Source organism: Mus pahari, chromosome 9 (assembly GCF_900095145.1).
Source record: "Mus pahari chromosome 9, PAHARI_EIJ_v1.1, whole genome shotgun sequence".
NCBI lineage: Eukaryota > Metazoa > Chordata > Mammalia > Rodentia > Muridae > Mus > Mus pahari.
The window spans coordinates 86265055-86285447 of NC_034598.1; the positions used below are offsets into that span (position 1 = coordinate 86265055).

At 41.2% G+C, this 20393-nt stretch overlaps 1 protein-coding gene and 1 non-coding gene across 3 annotated transcripts in view; both read left to right on the forward strand.

Moving 5' to 3' along the window:
• The first annotated feature begins 1558 nt into the window (after positions 1–1558).
• Mybpc1 (myosin binding protein C, slow type) overlaps positions 1559–20393 on the forward strand; it is an 85919-nt gene continuing 67084 nt past the window's right edge. Inside the window, exon 1 of one of the 2 annotated variants that reach the window (XM_029542389.1) lies at positions 1559–1692. In XM_029542389.1, the coding sequence (XP_029398249.1) occupies positions 1668–1692 (25 nt within the window). In that variant the 5' untranslated portion in view covers positions 1559–1667. The remainder of the gene's footprint in view (positions 1693–20393) is intronic. The other variant, XM_029542390.1, reaches the window with a different exon arrangement.
• On the forward strand, positions 2551–2665 carry LOC115064760. Its single transcript, XR_003844580.1, has one exon. It is a non-coding gene; the product is annotated as a U5 spliceosomal RNA (small nuclear RNA).

Sequence of the window (20393 nt, forward strand, 5' to 3'; positions counted from 1 at the left end):
GAGGCCCTGACTTTAGATATTAGATTCTTTAACTCGTTTAATGTATTAACTGGCATTCCCATAGTGGACACAAGTAGGCTCTTTGTCCTTCTTTCAAGCCAGGTCTAACGTGATATTCAGAATACACCATTCTGTGGTTGACATTAACCTGTTGGCATCTAAGAGTAGAGTCTGTTTGAAAGGCGAATGGTGTGTCCAGTAGAACGAGAGAAGGCTTTCTTAACAAGGGGTATTCATTGGAAGTGCTGTCCAGCCTGCCTCTCTGTCTTCCCGCATAGCTAACTCATGATGCTATTGAGGGCTAGAATTCCCATCCGTATATGAAAACCTAGCTTGGCACAGTGCTTGGTAGAACTAAGTCTGACCAGCTGTGCTCTTGGTCACAGGGGAAATTAACCGAGACAACGTGGCTGGTTCGGGACATTCTGTTAAAAACACATACGGTCTCATTAGTTCCTCTAGGTTTCAGGCTAAGTGACCAGGTCTGATACTTTCTGTTGACTGTCTTGGGTTATGTTTCTGGGCCCATTTGCCATCTTAATAATCACTGTTCTGTTTTCTCACAGTGTTCTGGGAAAGCCATTTGTCACCGTGAATCAAAACATTGTCTGGTCTATCTGACTTTCTTTACTTATGTCCCACATGTACAGTTTAGCGGTGTGTGTGTGTGTGTGTGTGTGTGTGTGTGTGTGTGTATTTCACAAAGCTATGAAACCATTCCCACACCCCAATTCCAGAACACCTTCATCATTGCCAGAAAAAGCTTCATTCATGCGCCTTCAGTTCTAGTTCTACTACTTGCCAATGTTATATGTTCACCTAGTCAGGATATTTCATGAAAATGGGGTTGAATAACTTGACTGTATAACCTATATTTTATTGCTGGGTTTCCCCCGTTATATAAGTTCTATCCACATTGTGTCATATCCGCTTGTTCCATTCCTGTTTATATGCTTGTAATTTTAAAAAGAATATCCGTCTCTTCAAAATGTTGCAAGTGCAGTGTATCCTAAAATAGACAGCTTTGCTATTCTTAGTAGAGAGAATGAAACAAAATATTTAACTTGGAATTCAGTTTGACTAGTTAACATTGGTGTAGAAATACAATCAAAAATGTTAATCTCATTCAGTAAGAAATAAGGAAAATGAACAACTACCGTGGGCATAAAAATTATTGTTTTAATATACTTTTTTTTTTTTTAGGTCTTAGTCAAAATTAAGAGAGAAGCCAGGCTCATGTAGTATGATTTTCATTTATTTATTTCATCACCCTGAAAACTCCGTGCACTGCTGAGTCGGCACACGCTTCTGTGGAACAGGCAGAGAACAGGAGCGAGCACGAGGCACAGCTGAATTTAGAAAGTTAGAGATGCTTGCATCTGCCACACGAGACACGAGACGGACAGGAGAGTCCTTCCAGCAGGCGGGAGAGCAGAGCGCAGACAACAGATGTGAGAAAGGTCCCAGAGCTGTCAGGTTTCAGCATCCTTGTGCCGAAGTAGGGAGGCGCCAACATGATTGATGGTTGGAGCCTGTATAAAACCGGTCCACCTCTCAGCAGCTGCTTGTCACACTGACCCGCACCATCTCTCTGCTGCCCTTGGGGTTTCTGTCAACTGCTGCTAGAAAGGAGAAAACCTTTTGGAGAGTAATCTTTTGTTGTGGTCATGCCAGAACCCACTAAGAAGGAGGGTAAGAACACCTATAAATATTCTTGTTATAGTCTCTAATATTTATTTTGGTATTTATGTTTAAACAGTTGTCTGATCTTAAAAAAAAAAAACTATAAAACAGTAGAATTACTGGGGTGCAAAGATTTAAAAAGTTTTAAGTATGAAAAGGCCAGAAGACTATGTAATTAGCTGAGAAATATCTGAAAAAGTTTATAAAGTTATATTGATTCCAGTGATTAAATGGAAAATATATTCTTCAATTTCAAGAGGTCCTTAAAATGCTTAAATCAAAGATGTTGACTGCTTATGGTGAGAAGGCTGCATTTTCAAGCTGAATTTTTTACTTTGTTTCTCTAAATTTCCACCTTGTGTTTGCAGTTTGCAGGGCTTAGAGCATGGGATGCTTTTTAAAGCACTTAATAAATTTGGTCAAGTTTTCAAATAATAAGAATCTGTGATATTATTTGTAGTTTTTCTTCTTTTTCACAGAAAGGCATTTGAAATATACAAATAAGAATTCTTCTTCTTTGATAGTCCTCTGGGAGCCCAGCTTTGGAATTTCTTGCTGGAAAAGAAAATTTTTCTGAATACGAGTGGTAGATTGTACCTCTTCTGAGTTTTGCTGCATACAATCTTAAAATTTGTAGCCTCCAGGACAGCCTGGGCTATACAGAAAAAAAATTAAGAATAAAAACGAAAGACAATTATAGAGTAGTCTTCATTAGAAGAAAAATTTCTCCTGTCTATAAAAAGATCAGTATTTTTAAATTTCTGCTTAGTAATGTGAGTAAATTAGTGTTAGAGGTTATGAAAATCAAAATTCTCATAGATACATTAGCTAACTTTTAATGGAAACATCTTTTATAAATATTACCTCATATTCTGGTTTCCCTTGGGATGGCATAAATCTTTCATCCTTTACTAAAGATTACAGAGGGGAGGAATACCTTTGAGTTTTGAGCCAAGTTTTTGATGAGCCAAGTTTTTGACAAGCCAAGTTTTTGATGTTTTGCTTCTTTGGGACGAATACAAAAATGTCAATATTTGAATCAAATCCGTTTTACTTGGGGCTTTTAAATCTTTTTTTTTCCCCTCCTCTTGCATACACAGACACACGTACACAAGTTTAGAGGATAACATAAAAACAACATTTAGGTTTTTCATTTTCATTTTTGAAAAGTGTTTGTCGCCGTTATTGGGAAGAACTTTGCAAGAGATGCCACAGGTTAAAGCTAAAGTTGAGCTACTAACCAAATTCTGAAAAGGCTTTTAAGTATTTTTTTTTTCTTTGTGTAATTAGGTAGTCAGTGCTGACAGGTTGGGGTGATCAGTTACAGGTTGGCCCTATTTAGTGGCAGGAGCATTGATGGATGAAGTCTACCTCCCAAAATAAACCACACCAAATGCATGCATTAATATGGGAACTTAATCCCAACTCTGGGGGGAAGTGTGTGTGTGTGTGTGTGTGTGTGTGTGTGTGTGTGTGTCCAGCCGCTGCGAAAGTGTCTTATTTGTAATGCAAATGATTTACATGTGTATTAAATGTCCCTTTTATCTGATGGGTCACTTGACCTGCCTCTTCAAGGCTTACTTGGATGAAACACCCTTTATGGTTCCTAACTGAAAACAGAAGATTATTTTTAAAGCAGTCTGAATGTCATCTGTTGTTTGAAACCCCAACTGAAAACGACAAGAAAGCTCGAAGATTAATAAGTCAGGTGCTAGGCTGCGGAACCAATAAAGCAAATTAAATTACTCTGCCTGCTGGATGAAGGGTTGGTTTGTGTTTGCTTTGGCGACTTGATCCAAATCTATTCTGCATTTAGAGAGGATGAGATTAGAAAGCTAGAAAGAAGACATAATTTTTTTGTACTCACATATATATATTATACATTTAAAGTATAAATTCACATGAAGACTAAAGTCTCCACGAGTTTCTTTTGCTGTCAAACTATGTTTTATAGTCTGTGTAGGGGTCCCTCCACCCAGGACAGTAATCTTATACCCATAGATTCTTTGTTTAGTTTAAATTTGGCTGGTGGGAAGTGGTGTCCCCCAAAGCCTTGCTGATATATTTAAAAGTCATCGAGGAAGTACAGAGATTTCCTTTTAAGATCCCCTTACCAGCAGAAATGATTGTTAAAGGAGCTGTATCTTCAGTTTGTCTTCGTAAGACTGTCTGTCGCCTTTAAGGACCACTGTCATTTACAACCCAAAGAACATAATAATTTCTGTGCTGCTCTGGTCTGTAGCAATCACACACCCTGTAGATGGTTTCACAGTGAATGCTGTTGGCTGTAACTCCACTGAAGCCGCCCTGTGAACGACAGCACCAAGTATAAAATATGCCATACTCCAGATCTACCTGTAGACACTCCCCACAAAGAACAGCTCCTCTGGCCTTGATGAATCTTCCTTCTCCTCCACAGCTGGGAACAGTAGGCTGGGAGTCTTGATAGGATCTGGCAAAGAGACAGAGTTTTCAGCACCTAAAGGTGCAAAAGACATCTCACTCAGATGCTTCCAACCCAGTGTGGCCTAGTTCATGGAATCTGGTGTCAGTTCTTCGGGTAGTGGGTCATTCTAAGGAAAAGAAAGATGGGTGCAGCTTTGAACCTCAAGGAGAAAGTCTAGTGGAAAGAATTAGTATATTTCCTTTTTGGAGCCATGAAAATATTTTGGCTATCTTAAGGACTCCTTTGTAAACAGAAAGCATGTTTTTCCTTTGGTGATGCTGGGCACCAAATCCAGGGCCCCATGCACGCTGGGTATGTGCCCTGATACAAAGCACCCTTGCCCAGAACAGGAATCACTATTTCCCATTTCTTACTCTGCATTTCACCCATTGCATATGCATTTGCATAACTGGATTATTTATTCCATGGACCTAGATCACAGTCTGTATTCATATAGAACCCGAGGCTGTTGTGTTTTTCTAATCAGATGGTGAGAGGAAGCATTGAAAGGAAGCTTCTGTTGGTGGGAATCTCCCAGAGTGCCTTGCCAGTGGATTCACTTTTGTCTTAACTATTATGTAAGCCTGACTCTACTCGATTTCAAAGAGATCTATAAGGTGACTTCTCCTCATCTTCATGGAGAATTGCCCCTATGTGTCCTAATATGCAAAAACAGAACCTGCCACTGGAAAATGTTCTTTTTCCAGGCAAAAGGAAACTATCAAACTAAAATTAATAAAGTTGCAATGACCTTTCTTCTTGGAATAGAATCTTTATTAGTTTAAAAATAATATGGGGTTGGTGAGGTGGCTCAGCAGACAAAGGCAACTGCAGCCGAGCTTCTCAACCGTAGTTCCATCCGTGAGACCTACACAGTGAAAGGAGAGCACCAGCCACCACAAGTTGTCCTCTCATCTCCACAAGCTCACAACAGCACACACAGGCACAATGGACACATGTGGACACACACACATACATGCACGCACACACTAAATAAAATGCCATGGAAACTATACAAACAACATGAATGACTCTTAAACACATACAAATTATTCTATCTCTGCAGCGTGTAATGATGAAAGAAAGGCACAAGGCCTGGTGCTTTAGAATCTGCAAGGGGTTGTTAACTGTTAGATTCTATGCAGTCTTAAGAGATTCTTTTCTTACACATTGGATTGAGGCCTCAAGATGAACTTCACTTTTATCACGTGGCGTATCAAGTGCTGTTATATTTTGCATATATAACTTGTCAGGAGAGAACAAATCTTGGGCATTGATCAAAACATCTGGTGGAGTCATAATTTTCTTCTCTTCATGCCAGATCTTTTCTTTAACGCTGAAGGCACAGGACAACTCAGGGTTCTTTATGGCTGCAATAGTAAAGGTGTAGTCACATGACTTCCGGAATTAAAAAAAAAAAAAAAAAAAAGCCATGGCTTTTCAGCTGTATAGACATTCAATATTACAATCCTGGCTGTGTCTACCTGGGTCTTTTTCAGTGGGAGCAGGAGAGAACATGGTCACAGGGATAATTTTCAGTCTGGAAGCTTGCCTCACCTCCTATACTTTTCTTTCCTGGCCCCTAGAACATCTTAGTGTTCTGGGGAGTCTAAACCCCAATCTGAATCTAAAGTGGCATCCTTCACCTCTTGCCTATTTCTCGGCATGGCTTGGGGCTTAGTCATCGCCAGAAAAGGAGCCCAGTGATGGGAAGCCTCCCTCTCATATTTACTTGTTGACCTTCAGTTTCCACATTCAAGCCACTGGATGGCTTATTTGAAGTCCCAAAATAAACTTGATTTGGAAAGATATATATCTATATCGATCTATCTACAGATAGATATCTTTAAGATACATATCTTAAATTATATAATAATGAAAATTATTCACATTGTATATATTGTATATAATACTGTAAATTATATATTTAACATATAATCTTAAATTAAAGGGAAGTTAATAATTTATAAGAAGCAAGAATAGAGGAGTAAGGGGGGGCCTTTCTCTTTTTTTAGTCAAGAGCATCTGTTTTTCTTCTAGCTCTGCATGATCATGTTTGTCAAACAAAAGACTCAGATGAGAAATGTAGACATTATACTGTCAGGTGTGTTGGGGTAACACATGCATAGAATCCCAAAATCCAGGAGGCTGAAGTAGGAGAATGGAGACGTCAAGACCAGCCTGGGCTACATAGTAAGATGCTATCTTAAAAACAATACAAAGAGAAATGATCGGAATAAGTACTATAGTATTAACCACCCCTACCACCACCCCCAGTCCATTCAGAAAAGAGCTTTGCCTCAAAACAGGAGAGTTACAGTGCAGGCTGGGGCTGTCTGCTTAAGAAGGAATATTTGAGGTAAATGCACACTAGATGGGCTTAATGCTTGGCAGAATTCTTCGTTTTTAGTCCCTGCCTTTATGATCATCTGCACTGCACCTGTTAGGGAGATAAATAAAGGACTAGACTATTCTTTCCTCTTGACCTCTCTAAATAAATCGCTTAGGAAAAAAAAAAAAAAAAAACTCTGGAAAGGCGAGTGTATTCCTGCTTCTCATCGAGTACGGCTATAGATGCTTCCCTCTTGTTTCCAAGGAAGTTCAAATAGCAGGAAAGTCAAGGGCAAGGGGATTGGTAAACCGGTCCAATGCTCCCTGCTTGTCTGGCAAGCTTAAGAGAAAGGAACTCATCAAGTACTTAGATTTTCTTGACGGCTTGCTTTCTTTTGGGCCTGAGACGTGGCTCTGGCCCTCAGACATTTTCATCTTTGTTTAAGTGGTGGTGTCTTGCTCTGTAGCTCACCTTGGCCTTGAATCTGCTGTCTTCCTCCCTCAGCCTCTCCAGGGCTGGGATTACAGGCCAGCACCATCTTTCCCAGGTTTCAAGTATTTACTTTCAAGGTCTATAGGAACACAATGGTTTACGGTGTTTCCTTATTGATGGCAATTTTAAAGACCATCCTCCAACGCTCATGTTGGAATAAACTACCCAAACTGAAGTCACTTTCAAATAAATCATCTCCTTAAAAACTTGAATGAAACAATCTTCTGCAATACTCTTGCAAATACATTCTTTTAAATCTCAGGGGATCTAGGAGAGGAAGAAGGTGTGAAATTATTGCTATTGCTTTTACAGACATAGAAAGCATGCTTGTTTTTTTTTTTTTAAAGATTTATTTATTTACTTATTATATGTAAGTACACTGTAGCTGACTTCAGACGCACCAGAAGAAGGCATCAGATCTCATTACGGATGGTTGTGAGCCACCATGTGGTTGCTGGGATTTGAACTCAGGACTTTCAGAAGAACAGTCAGTGCTCTTAACCGCTGAGCCATCTCACCAGCCCCAGCATGCTTGTTCTTTTAACATAAATTACTTATGACCAATTTATTTTAAAATGACAACTTAGAGTCTTTATGGGCCTCTAAAGAAGATCTTACTATTATTAAATTTTTCTAATTTTTACCAGCACGCCTTCCTAATTTTCTCTATGAAGCCTCTATTAAGGGACACTAAGATGACTCTTGGCCATTAGTGACTTCTGTGTTAATTCTAACTCTAAGCCGCATCTCTAGATGCACTTGTGTGTGTCAGATAAGAAGTATCAGAGTGAAAGTCTTAGCAGTAAGAAATCAACCCTGTCTCACCCTCACTCAGTGCCAGTTCTTGATACAATGAGATCTTTTTTTCTCCTGAAGCCCTTCAGTTGGTTCAGAGTGTAGCATTCTGGGAAAACTCAATAATTCCCCAAGAATTTAGTTACTGAATTGTGTTGTTCTGAGTTAGGTAAATTGTGAAGAATCTAGTTTTTCAGTCAAGAGCCATTTCCTCAAAATTGACAGCACACCCATTAACAAAGACCGAACTATGAAGAAGGAACAAGACCTTGCCATTTAATTTCCCAGAGGCTGCAGATTATTTCATAAACAGAGAGAATATGACCTCTGCCTCCCATTGGTTTTATTTTTCTTTTTACTTTTTAACAGACAGATCCCCCAAACCAAAGTGATGCCATTGCCTTGTCCCACTTGAATCTGTTCTGCATAGACAGGGTCAGGCTTTAACTTACAGAGACTGCATTGGCACAGCCACGCTGATAGTTCACTTTGAGAAAACTAAGTACATACTTATTCAAGTATTTCAGGCTCTTCCCATCCGTAAGGCAGAACTCTTACAGTTTGTGCATGTGATTCCAGAGGCAGCTTTTAGATCTCATAGGGGCGGGTGTGGGTGGGCTAAGTGAGTTAGCAGAGAGCAGGCAAGGTTCATCCTGCCCCGAGTGTACTTCTTCCTCTAAGATGAGTTCGCAAGAAGCCAACTATAAGCTGACTCTCATTGTGCCTTTCAAGTTTAAATCCACTTTGATAAGACTTTTGCCCTTTAATGCTCCCTAAGAATCTCTTTATAGGCCAGCTTGGCACACAAATGAAACATCTAAAGTTACATTTCATATGTCAGATGTTAGGTCTTACAGGTTTATTTTACTCGATTTTTGACTTGATTTATCTGTTTGGGCTAAACATCTTTCTTCTTCAAAGTCGTTCAAGCCTTCTCCAAATAGTATCAAAACCTCCTCCTAAGATTCCCCAGGATTCTCTTTTCTTATGGTCTTTGTCTTTTATAAAATGTCACACCATAGCTGATGTCCTCTTTATTCCGAAAGTTGTCTTACTCATAGAATTGAACATTTTAGTTTATCATGGTTGGGATTGGATGTCTTTATGATTGTCCTGTATATCTGGCCTATTTCCATACATACTAAACAATAGTTTTATCAAACATTACTGTATAATATTCATGGAACACTCTAGAAAGCTCAAATTCCCGCTGAGCCATGTACTAAGTTCCATACATTTTCTAGGCCTTGCTTCTCTCATCTTTAAAATGTGATTAAAATAATACCTGACTTGCAAACTGGAAATAAATCAGGTAAAATGCTCAGAACAAGGCCTCCCGTATAGCAAGCCTGCGGGCATTGAGCCCAGAACCCTCACCAGACCTAAGGTATAAACACTGCCTGTGACAGAAGCCTCGGCATTCCCAACAGCATTGGCCGCTTCCTCCTAACCTGCTGTTCATTTATAACACGTGACCAGATACAAGCTATTTTGTTTTCTGTTTCGGTTGTTGGTTTCTGAAGCAAGGGTCTTGCTCTGCAGTCTTGGCTAGCCTGGTGTTTCTGTGGAGCTCTGGCTGGCTTTGAACTTGGCAGTCCTCTCACCTCTGTTTCTCTAGAGCTGGGGTTACAGGCAGGCAACGAATGACACAATAGCTGGAGCTGGTGTTATTGTGATGACCATTGTTGCCACCAGGAGTATGTGATTATTTTACTAAAACTGAAAAAAAAATCATAGTTTTTACAAAGTTCAGATTTAAAAAAAAAGGGGGTGTCTATACTGTAGGGTCTCTGCTGGGTTCCCATCGAAGTGTTAAAGGGTCTCCTGCTGTCAGAAATAAAAGGACATTGAGCTGTTTCTTGACCTGACCTTTCCCACTTAGATGAAAATGTTAGCTTGAATAGTTGAGCCTGTAACTGTATGTCACCAAGTTATGACTTGGGTTTGAGGAGCGTAAGATTTCTCTAGAGCTGCCTTTAGTCATCACCCTTCCTGACTCTGAATTTTTCTCAGATAGCTACATAAAGAGATGGTCTTGACTGCCCATGGACAGGATGGGCAACAAATGGAGTGCCACTGGTTTATCGCTCTGGAATCTTATTTTTATGACCCCATTTGGCGCAAGGACTCTCTTCCCTCTATTTTTAAAAAGTCTCCCAAAGTCAGCCCCAGCAGGCACTTGGGTGAAGGCCTTGAAAGGATTTATCCTGTAACCTCTGTCTATAAACAGAATCAATAACACAGTCCCCAATGGAAGACAAAGTAGGGAATTTAAAGAGAAAAATATTGACTATGCAAATCACTTGTGAAACCTTTTCCTTATGATGTGTGATATACTGTTTAAATTTCTTAAAATTGTGTCCAGTTTTACCCAAGTGGCCATTCTGACCTCATCTGATTGCCTTTGGAAACAGGAGATAAAGAAGCAAAGTCATTGTCCTGGGTGAAATATCTTACACTTGTTGCTGTGACAATGCCTGTATTTTCATCCTCTTTCAGTGTGGAATGGCATTGTGAGTTGAAACACGTACAATTTGAACAAAAACACAAGCTAACTGAGAGGTTTAAAAAAAAAAAAAAAAAAAAAAAAAAGCCCTGTGGATTTAGGGAAATTCCATCGAGCTGAAGTGTGAGTCACTGAAATCTTCAGAATCCATGCACAAAGTTTGTCTGTTCAGAGTCTTCAGCAACATGTGACCACAGCAGACAAATCTGGATTGCATGGGTTAAACCATTTTCAAGAGTAGGGCTGTCTGCAACGCTTAGGGTACACTTTGTTCTAGAACCTGGTAATCTTGATCATTTTAATCAGTACTGGATAAAAATGTTTCTAAAATGTAATATCTCTGTACTCAAAAACAAAAAAAAATTACAAAAACAAAAACAAAAACAAAAACAAAAAAACTCTCTACATTTTAAAAAGGAGCAACTGGGAGTTAGGTATCATTACACAGGCCTGGAATCCCAGAATTTGGGAGATAGAGACAGGAAGATTAGTAGTTCAAGGCCATCCTTAGCTACACAGCAGCTGTAAGGTTAGCCTGAGCTCCATGAGAGTCCATCTCAAAAACCAAAAGTGGACAATGAATAACAGTGCATGGCATTTAACCTGGCCTTACACTACAGATACTGTAGAACGTATTATCCCAAGAATGCAAACTATTGGTTTTGTGTCAAGTGAGTTTTTATTTGTATGTTTCCTGTTGTTCTTTGCTGGAAGGTCACTCTTATTGTGCTGTCCATCCCTAGATGGAACCCCGCCTTCTGCTGTTATGCACCTGGCCTGATGGACTAGCTTACAGAGGGTTTAATGCAGCCTTGAGAAAAGCCAGCATTCAAGAAAGCATGCACTTTCAAGGCCATGCAAACACAAGGTAGACTCCTAAGGGTGAGCACCATCTTTAAAGTTGCTTGTTTAGGCAACGTGCCTTCCCCAAGGCCGGTGTTCTGTACTCTCTCAAGCTGTCGGCACATCTCTCAAGACATTGGAACATCTCAAGGCCCTTTGGGAGGCAGTTTGAGAAGCTTGGTAAAAATTCCTTCTCCGACCCAGCGGCCCTTGTAATTATGAGATCAGCAGCTGTTATCTGGATAAGTGAATAAGGTAGATGGAAGGAATATTATGGAGGAAGCAATATTGAATGATATCGTCTCCATCATTGAGCCCATACGAAAACAAGTTGCTACCTCCAAAGTCATTTTACAGTTTTGTTTTGTTTTCCAACATATTTTCATTGATTATTTGGGAATTTCACATAATGCACCCTATCACATTCACTTCCAGTCCTCCCAGGTCCACCCTCCCACATTTGAGACCTCACAAAAAAAGGAGGGGGAGGGGAGAAGGAGAAGGGGGAGGAGGAAAAAGAAGGGGAGGAGGGGGATGAGGATGAAGGGGAGAGGAAAGGAGGAGAAAAGGAAGAGAAGAAGAGAAGAAAGAGGAAGAGGAAGGTGACAACTAAGTTTTTAAACAGGGTCTCACTACGTAGCCTTGACTGTCCCGGGACTCAGTCTGTAGACCAGGTTGGCCTTGAACTCACAGAGATCTACCTGCCTCTGCCTCCTGAGTACTGGGATTAGTGACATGTGCCACTATATTTGGCTATTTTTTTTAAAAGGGTTATTTATTGTTTATTTTATGTGTATGGGCATTTTGCCTGCATTTACATCTGTGCAGCATGTGCATGCAGAGCCAGAAGATGATGTTGAATCCCCTCAAACTGTATATAGTTGTGAGCCATCATGTGGGTGCCAAGAATTGAACCTGGGTCCTCTGTAAGAGCAGCTTAATATTTTTATCAATTAAAACTCCAAAGGAAGTCTATATCGTGAATTTACTCACATTAAAAAGACTTTACCCTGTTCTCACATAGATACATATTTCACACACACACACATAAATATATACATATATTTATATATGCATATATGTATATATACACATGTATGCATATATGTATATACATACACATGCATATATTTCCTTATGCTTTTAGAACAGAACCTTGCTATGTTGCTAAGACTCGGGTGGTAGTACCTCCTCAGCCTTGGAAATGAGTGGAGTTTCAGGCACTCTTAGTTATTGAAGGTACTGACTAGTTTCTGATTACTACTTTAGAGAAAATTAAAAAGTCAAAAGATGTTTCAAACATTAACATATATAAGCATGCAGTCTCTCTGTCAGAATGCTGATGTCATTACATGTGGTGTGTCCTTTGGAAAACTTCACAATTTACCCGTGAGAATGTGAAGAGAAGATGCAAATTACATCTTAAAATTACAGAAGTGATTTTGAGTTTCTAGACTCTCTAAAAGAGCCCTCTGGGCTCAGGATTCCCAGCCCATATCTGAGGACTATTATTATAAATCAAATGTTTGTTAAGTTTTTGGTGACAGTAGTTAGTATAACTGATATTTCCTAGGTGAATGTCTCCATGCAAACTGTGTTTTACAGTGAGGTGCTGTTGTCTGGGGATGTGCTCCGAGTAGAAGTACACAGTGCCAGAGTCCACCATCAGACAGGGAACGCATGCAATGCTCATTGCCTCTTTAATGGAAAAACAAAGAGAATTTGCTGTTACCAAAAGTGACCTCTACTAACAGTGGGTTGGGTAAAGTCACCTTGATTGATGTGTACAATATATAACATTGTCACATATTTCATTTTGAACTCAGAATGTTACCTTGAAAATAAGAAATACAGGTCAATAAGATGGCTCAGCCAGCAAAGACTCTGGCCACCGACAGAGCCTGAGGACCTGAGGTTTATGCCTGAGGCCCACGTGGTGGAAGGAGAGACCTGATTGCTGTCCTCTGACTTCCACATGCACACTGTGGTACATGTGCACACATGGGCACCTGCACATACACCACACACACACACATACACACACACACACACACACACACACACACACAAATAAGTGTTTTAACATATAAATAATAATTAAGTCTGACCATGGTGGCCCACTCTTGTAATCCCAGCACTCAAGAGATGGATTCGGGAGAAGTTCAAATCTATCTTGGACTATATAGACTCTGCCTCGAAGATAAATAAGCCATATCATTTTCTCCTCAGGGCCGTATTACCAAAGGTAATGGTTTTAGAAGATTCATTTTTCAAAAGCTTCCTCCATAGGTGACAGAACGGAAACCACAAAAGACACAGCGTTTGATGATAACTTTTTTATGTATCTTTCCTGCCTTTACGTTCCTGTAACATTCATGTGGTGTAATTAATTATGCCCCCCATAATATAAAAAATGAAATGAAATTATACCTAAGGGCCTACAGAATATTTTTATTGATAGTGTATTGCTTAAATATATGATAATATAAGATACAATAATGTAACAATATTTATCATGTAAAACTAGTATGGCAGCTTAAATGAGATTATACCTAAGGGTCTACAGAATATTTTTAATGACAGTGTATTATTTAAATATATGGCAATATGAAATATAATGTAATAATAGTCTTATTAAGTAAAACTAGTACAGCAGCTTGGTGACAGGCAGTGAGGCTATGAAAAAGAGAGAACTGAGTTATGCCACTTTAGTGGACAGACGCATATATGCAGAGAGCTCAGTGCCATCTAAGAGTTAAGGCTTCCCCTCCCCCCCTAAGTTACTGACCACAGAACCCTTGGCACTGAGAGTGGACATGGCTTTCACTGGACAGAGTCTCACCATTTATGGAGTCCCTGGTTCCCAGCGTTTCTTCAGCAGCTGAAGACCATGTGTGAGATTGTCTCACGCCTGCCACCAGTGCCCGTCAGTTAGGATGCCTGGGCACAGGCTGTGCAGGCCTGCCATTGGCAGCATACCTGTGCTTTTTACAGTAGATGGTCATAGGAAAAAGCCACCATAAATAGATCAGGCATCTGAAAGCATTTCAGCCTTGCAGAGGAAGGGAAAGCCTGTTGTGAGTTAGAAAAGATCAAAGTTTACTGGCTCGGGTCTAGGAAGGCAGAAGCCAGCTTCGTTGCTGTTTCAGAATCCCGCTCATTTGTATGTTTTCCACTAAGAGATTTGGGCTCTCTCTGGTTACTTATTTTCCTCTTCCTCCTCCTTCTCTTTCTTTGGCAACTTACACAGTCCCACTCTTCCAGACCTATTGGTATGTTTTCTGCTAATGCATGAGTACAGAGAGGGAACCAGCCTTGAGCCAGCTGGTTCACAGCGCTCTGACTCAGTATTTTGGCTTTTGAGTAGGCAGAAGTTTAGTGGCATCTTGCTTTGTCGATATCTATTTGCCTGTTTAAGATATGAAGAGTTGGCTTCAGAGAGGTGATTCTCAGAAGTGAAATGAAAGCTATAATTGTCTGTGGGCCTCAGGATAAGTTTCGGAACACAGCTATTGTAGTGGAATTTCCCCATCATTGATTAGATAACAAAGAGGACAAGAAACCAATCACTGGCCAAGAAGAAGACGGGACTTCTGGGTGGGGAAGGGGAAGAGGGACTCCAAGAGAAAGAGCCAATCGCGGAGCAAGAAAGCCAGACAAAATGTAAGAAGCTGGCAGCTATTGGTTGGATCCACTAGGATCCACCACTCGAGGATTTATAACATAGATTATGAAATTAAGACACTATGTTCTGCCCCCAGCAATTGTGTTATCTGTGATCCTAAAAAAAAAAAAAAAAAAGATATGGCGAGTTTACCAAACAAGGTACACCCAGGGAGCCACCTACCAGCTGCCTGTGGGGTATTTGCCTAGAAATTGGTGGGACAGGTTTTTTTTTTTCTTGGTTCTGGTTGCCTTTCCAGCCTCGATTTAAAAAGGGGGACAGATTCCTTAGAAAGGAAAGGGGTGCCGTTGTTCCTGAGAGCCAATACCCTAGCCGCGATTGCTCTCCTGCCCTTGTTAAGAAATGCAAGACATGTGTTGACAGTTAAGATGAAATCTAAAAGATGGATTTGGGAGGGTGCCTGGGAGCCTCAGCCAGCAGGGGACAGCAATGGAAGACATAGCGTTCCCTGTGGGTAATGCAGCCGAAGAAAGCTGCCCATAGAGCACCAGGGGACAGTTCTTGATTTCTTGGCAGGGAGGAGAAGGGGCTTTTGTGCGGGTAGGAACAGCCTGCCAGTCAGCTATATTTACAGAGCACCTGCTGTGTGGAACTTGGAAAGGAAAAGGAGATGGGTCTTGTCCTTAAGAAGCTTGTGACCAAAGAGGGAAGAAAGATTCTCAGCTACTGTAAACGCTTTAGCATTTACAACCATCTATGAAATGGAAGCCGCATGGGGGACCTTTAGGGTCTGGACTGAGCCGTGATACTCCGCGTGTAGGCGCCGCAGTGTCCACAAGCCTGTGAGAAATGCAGAATTTTGAACTTGGCCACTGATCTCCCCTCACAATCTACGGTTTGATCAGATCCTGTGCAAATGGCCGTTTCTGAAGCTCTAGGGTCCCGAGTATTGTAAGAGGGCAGAATGAGGAGAGGCAACAGAACCAATCCTGGCAGTCATTCACCAGCGAGTTCCTTAGACACAGGAGTTCCTCTCTCAGCCCGTTTTGTAAGCCAGATTCATAATGGGCTCTCCCACCTACCCCATTCTCCGTGGAGATATGAGTTATATCGTTACTAACGAATGGCTGCCCATAGAAGCAGCCAATGAATTGGGGAGAGGGGTGCAAATGATTTTAGTGGCAAGGTTGAGCACGACAGGATCTGTCCGAGACAAAGACATAACACACATACACACACACACACACACACACACACACACACACACAGTAGCAGCAGCAGCAGCAGCAGCAGCAGCAGCAACAATACAGGTAATATTAAAGGACACTCCATGGGGGTGCTGAAACTTTGGGGTTGGTTCATTTTCCGAATCAAGCCTGCTTGGCCATCACCATTTCTGGTCACTTATTATCTCCAGGTTATACGAACGCGTACCAATGCCCTGGAAATGACAGGAGTTTTTTTCCCCATTATCCGTTCTGTTTCAGCACAATTGATGACTGGTTGATGACCGATCTGCTTCTCTAACTTGTGAACTGCAATGCTAGCAGTGAATTATACTCACTTTAGTAGCTCCCGTTTTTACAGTTAGGGTGAAGGGGGAGAGCATGTCTGTCCCACTCCTAGCTGTCTCCTCGGTCCCCACCCCAATTCTGCACACATTTAACACCAGGAAGTCCCAGGTCCTGCAAAGTAGACAAATCCTAAACAGGTGGCATACGTAGACATACGTTTCCTGTTCAGGCGTGGCCAAGTAAAAATGATGATCGTTAAGAAAAACCAGGAAGCAATGAGGCATAGATGATGCCACCTATTAACTCTTTCCTTCCTGCGACCACCCCAAAGCATTGTTAGTTCTGTTTCCTAAGGAGGAAACTGAGGGATGCTCCCGGAGGTGGGGCAGCATAAGAGATCATGTGACCTTGAAGGTGATCTGAGGGGAAAGAGTGAAGTAACAATATTGGAATGTCTGCTAGCTCATTTCTTCTGCCTCCTCAGAGCAACTGAGAAAGGAAGCCAGGCCTGTCATAGAGCGTGGGCTCTCAGGCCAGCCTGAGGGGAACGAAGTCATGGCCCCCTAGCTTCCCTCTAGAGCAGTGGCTCTCAGCCTTCCTAAGGCTGCGACCCTTTAATCCAGTTCCTCATGTTGTAGTGATCTCCCTGACCATAAAGTTATTTTTTATTGCTACTCCATAACTGTAATTTTGTTACTGTTATGAACAATAATTGTAAATATCTATGTTTCCCGATGGTCTTAGACGACCCCTGTGAAAGGGTCATTCTACCCCCCAAAGGAGTTGTGTGACCCCACAGGTTGAGAACAGCTGCTTTAAGAGGTCCAGAGCCTAGCTTCTCTTCATGAACCATGTGGTCTGTCAGGATTTCAGTTTCTGGAAGGAAAGGAGAGAATTACATGCAATAACTTACTAGAGTTAATACCGTCAATTTAAGGCGGGCGGTGGTGGCACACGCCTTTAATCCCAGCACTTGGGAGGCAGAAGCAGGCAGATTTCTGAGTTTGAGGCCGGCCTGGTCTACAGAGTGAGTTCCAGGACACCCAGGGCTATACAAAGAAACCCTGTCTCGAAAAACAAAAACAAAAACAAAACAAAACAAACAAACAAAAAAACCCAAAACTGTCAATTTAAGTTAGTCCTAAATGCAACAGGTGTCAGTAAGCTGTTGCTGTTTATTTGTTGTCTGCAAAATAATGGGCTCTTTGTGGTCTTCAGAGGGCAAACTGTCTTTCCAAGGAAGCATACAACTTTCATGTCCATACAGATGTCTTCGCATTAATGGCCTATGATTCTGCAGCTTAGACAATTGGTTACAGCTGGTTCCCAGACTTGAGGCAGTTGAGTTAAAGATCTTAAATCCTCATTGTTCTTTTATATTTTGGCTCCTTAGTGCTTCGTAATGCATGGGTCCTTCAGACACAATGGAGATGGACAATTTATATTAAGGACGTGTTTACAGCTTTCAGCATCCAAGATGATTCTAATTTACTTCGTTAGAAATCACCCAAGGCACCACTTGGATCTTAAAAAACAAACAAACAAAATAAAAAACAAAGCAAAACAAAACAAACAAAAAAGCTTTCCTTAGGAACTATGCCTCGTGTTGTGTGTGGTAATGAATGCTTGGAGTCTCAGCACTTCTAAGACTGAGGCAGAAGGTTTGCAATGTGTTCTAGACTAGCCTGGGCTACACAATAAGCTTGATGCTAGCCAGAGCTACGTAGTAAGATCTTGTCTCAACAACAAAGCTGAGACCCTGATTCAGCTTGATAGCATGTGTACAACCATCCAGAAAGCCTTTCCTCTGTGACTTAGTTTACTATATGTTTAATGTGTTTTCAGCAAAACAAGGTGTTAGGGAGGTTTAAAAAAACAAAGCATCCTTGTCGATATTTAATTGAGGGAGAAGGTGATACAGGTATACAGAGACTGCTGGGAAATAACTAAATCATAGTTGATGCATAGTATATTATGATGTGGTCACAGAACTTTGGGAATAGGAATAAAGTAGGTCACAGCCCAGAGGGACTTGAAAGAAGCCATAAAGGTGGACCAAGTCTGGGCAAGCGTAATGGTGGAGTAGGGTAGCTCCCAACTCAGGATCCCACTTAGTTCTATCTGACGCAGTCACAGAGGACAGGCCCAATGGGGAAAAGAGCAAGACAGGAAGTGACAGGAAGTGACAGGAAGTGACAGGAAGGTCAGAGGACAGACAGAGAATACAGTTCCAGCAGGGAATGGCTGAGGTGGCATAGTAAGAGGGGGGAGGGGCAAGAAAGTGCAGCAGTAGCTTTGAATGCTAACCTGGAGAGGGTGGAAGGACCTAACCCAGTGTGTAAGAGACTTCAAAGACAGAATAATGGGATGGAGCACAGGAGTGTGATAAACAGCTTCTGCAACTGTAGGGAGGAAGGATCAGGAACCCGAGAGCGCTGTCTGCAGACAGAGCCAGGGAGAGGTCCTTGGGCATGGAACAGCCATGGCTCAGACCAAAAGATAGTATGTCAGAGAAATTGGCTTCCTACACTGGCATTCTGATATCCATCCGTGTGCCTCAACAGCTCACCCAGAGCCAAGCTGTCAGTACCAGATCCCCATTTCTTCACTCCGATCTCTGAAAATAAAAAGGTTGTGGCTTTCTTCTTCCAGTGGGCAACAGCATTAATGATACTTTCCATGATGTGGGGAAGACATGAAAGCGTTCTTGTCTGTGGCATCCAAAGGGACTTAAGTGTTTCACTCTGTCCGTGAGTGAATGACCTCTCATCCTTCCATGTTATCTTCTGCTAGCATGTAAGATCATATACCTTTTCTCCTTTGATATCTATGTATCTAACCATCCATTTATCAATCCACTGATCTATCCATCCATCAATCCACTGATCAATCCATCTATCAACTATATCTTCTATCTTTCTATCTATCTATCTATCTATCTATCTATCTATCTATCTATCTATCTATCTATCTATCTATCTATCTATCTAATCTGTCTAGCTAACCATCCATCTGTCCATTCACTGATCTACCTACTATCTGTCTGTCTGTCTGCCTGCCTGCCTATCTATCTATCTATCTATCTATCTATCTATCTATNATCTATCTATCTATCTATCTATCTATCTATCTATCTATCATCTATCTATCTATCTATCTATCTATCTATCTATCTATCTATCTATCTATCTATCCTGTCTAGATAACCATCCATCTGTCCATCCACTGATCTATCTGTCTGTCTGTCTATCTATCTATCTATCTATCCCTCATTAATAAAGAGTAAAATACTTACCGATCACCAGAATATTTGAAGAAAAATTCAGATGAGTAAGTAGACAAATTAAAGTTTATATCAGATACAAAATATGATTTTTAAGAAGACTTTGTTTCACTCCACATCCCAGCATTTCTCATTTTCTGATCTCTGCCATGGCATAACCCACTCATTTGTCTAAGCTCATCCCATCCTGAGCATGCTAACGTCCTATGCAATGCCACAGCCTCGCAGATGTGCTGGATCCTAGACACGGACCAACAGAAAGCTCCTGGGTTCCCATTATCTGCTTAAAATACAACTTTTTTATCTTTGGGTTTTATTTAATGATCAAGCGGGGAAACACTTTTAAAGGAGATTGCCTCCATTAACAGTCTCTTCCTGTTCTGGAATTAAGGCATCCAGTTTACTCACACAGAACCAATAGCACCCAGTTCTGGGTGCCCGTGGGAAGCCCACAGGGACATCTTTATGTCCTCACACCCTGGGGTGTGCCTACTTGGAAATAGTATGTGCTTTAAGGGATGGTTCCTTACCAGACCTCACGGTCTTACCAATCCACACTTGGCACACTGCATACATGAAGTCACATATAAACTCTCCAACCCTGAGCTTGAGATGGGCAGTAAGTGTAGGCAGAAGTCCAGGCAGGTATCCTTAACGAAACCAGCACGAGGAGGGCTTAATACTGTTTCCCAGAGATCATAGCTTTCCCTTGTAATGAGTGAAAAGCGACAGAATCAGAAGACTGGGGGCTTTGTTGTCATGACATGAGAAAGTGTCCTTGTGAAAAAAGACCAAGACTGTACTGGAATCACCTTGGTAACTTTTCGCTGTTGCTGCTGTTATAAGGGAATCTCGCACCCTCCCCCCCACCCCC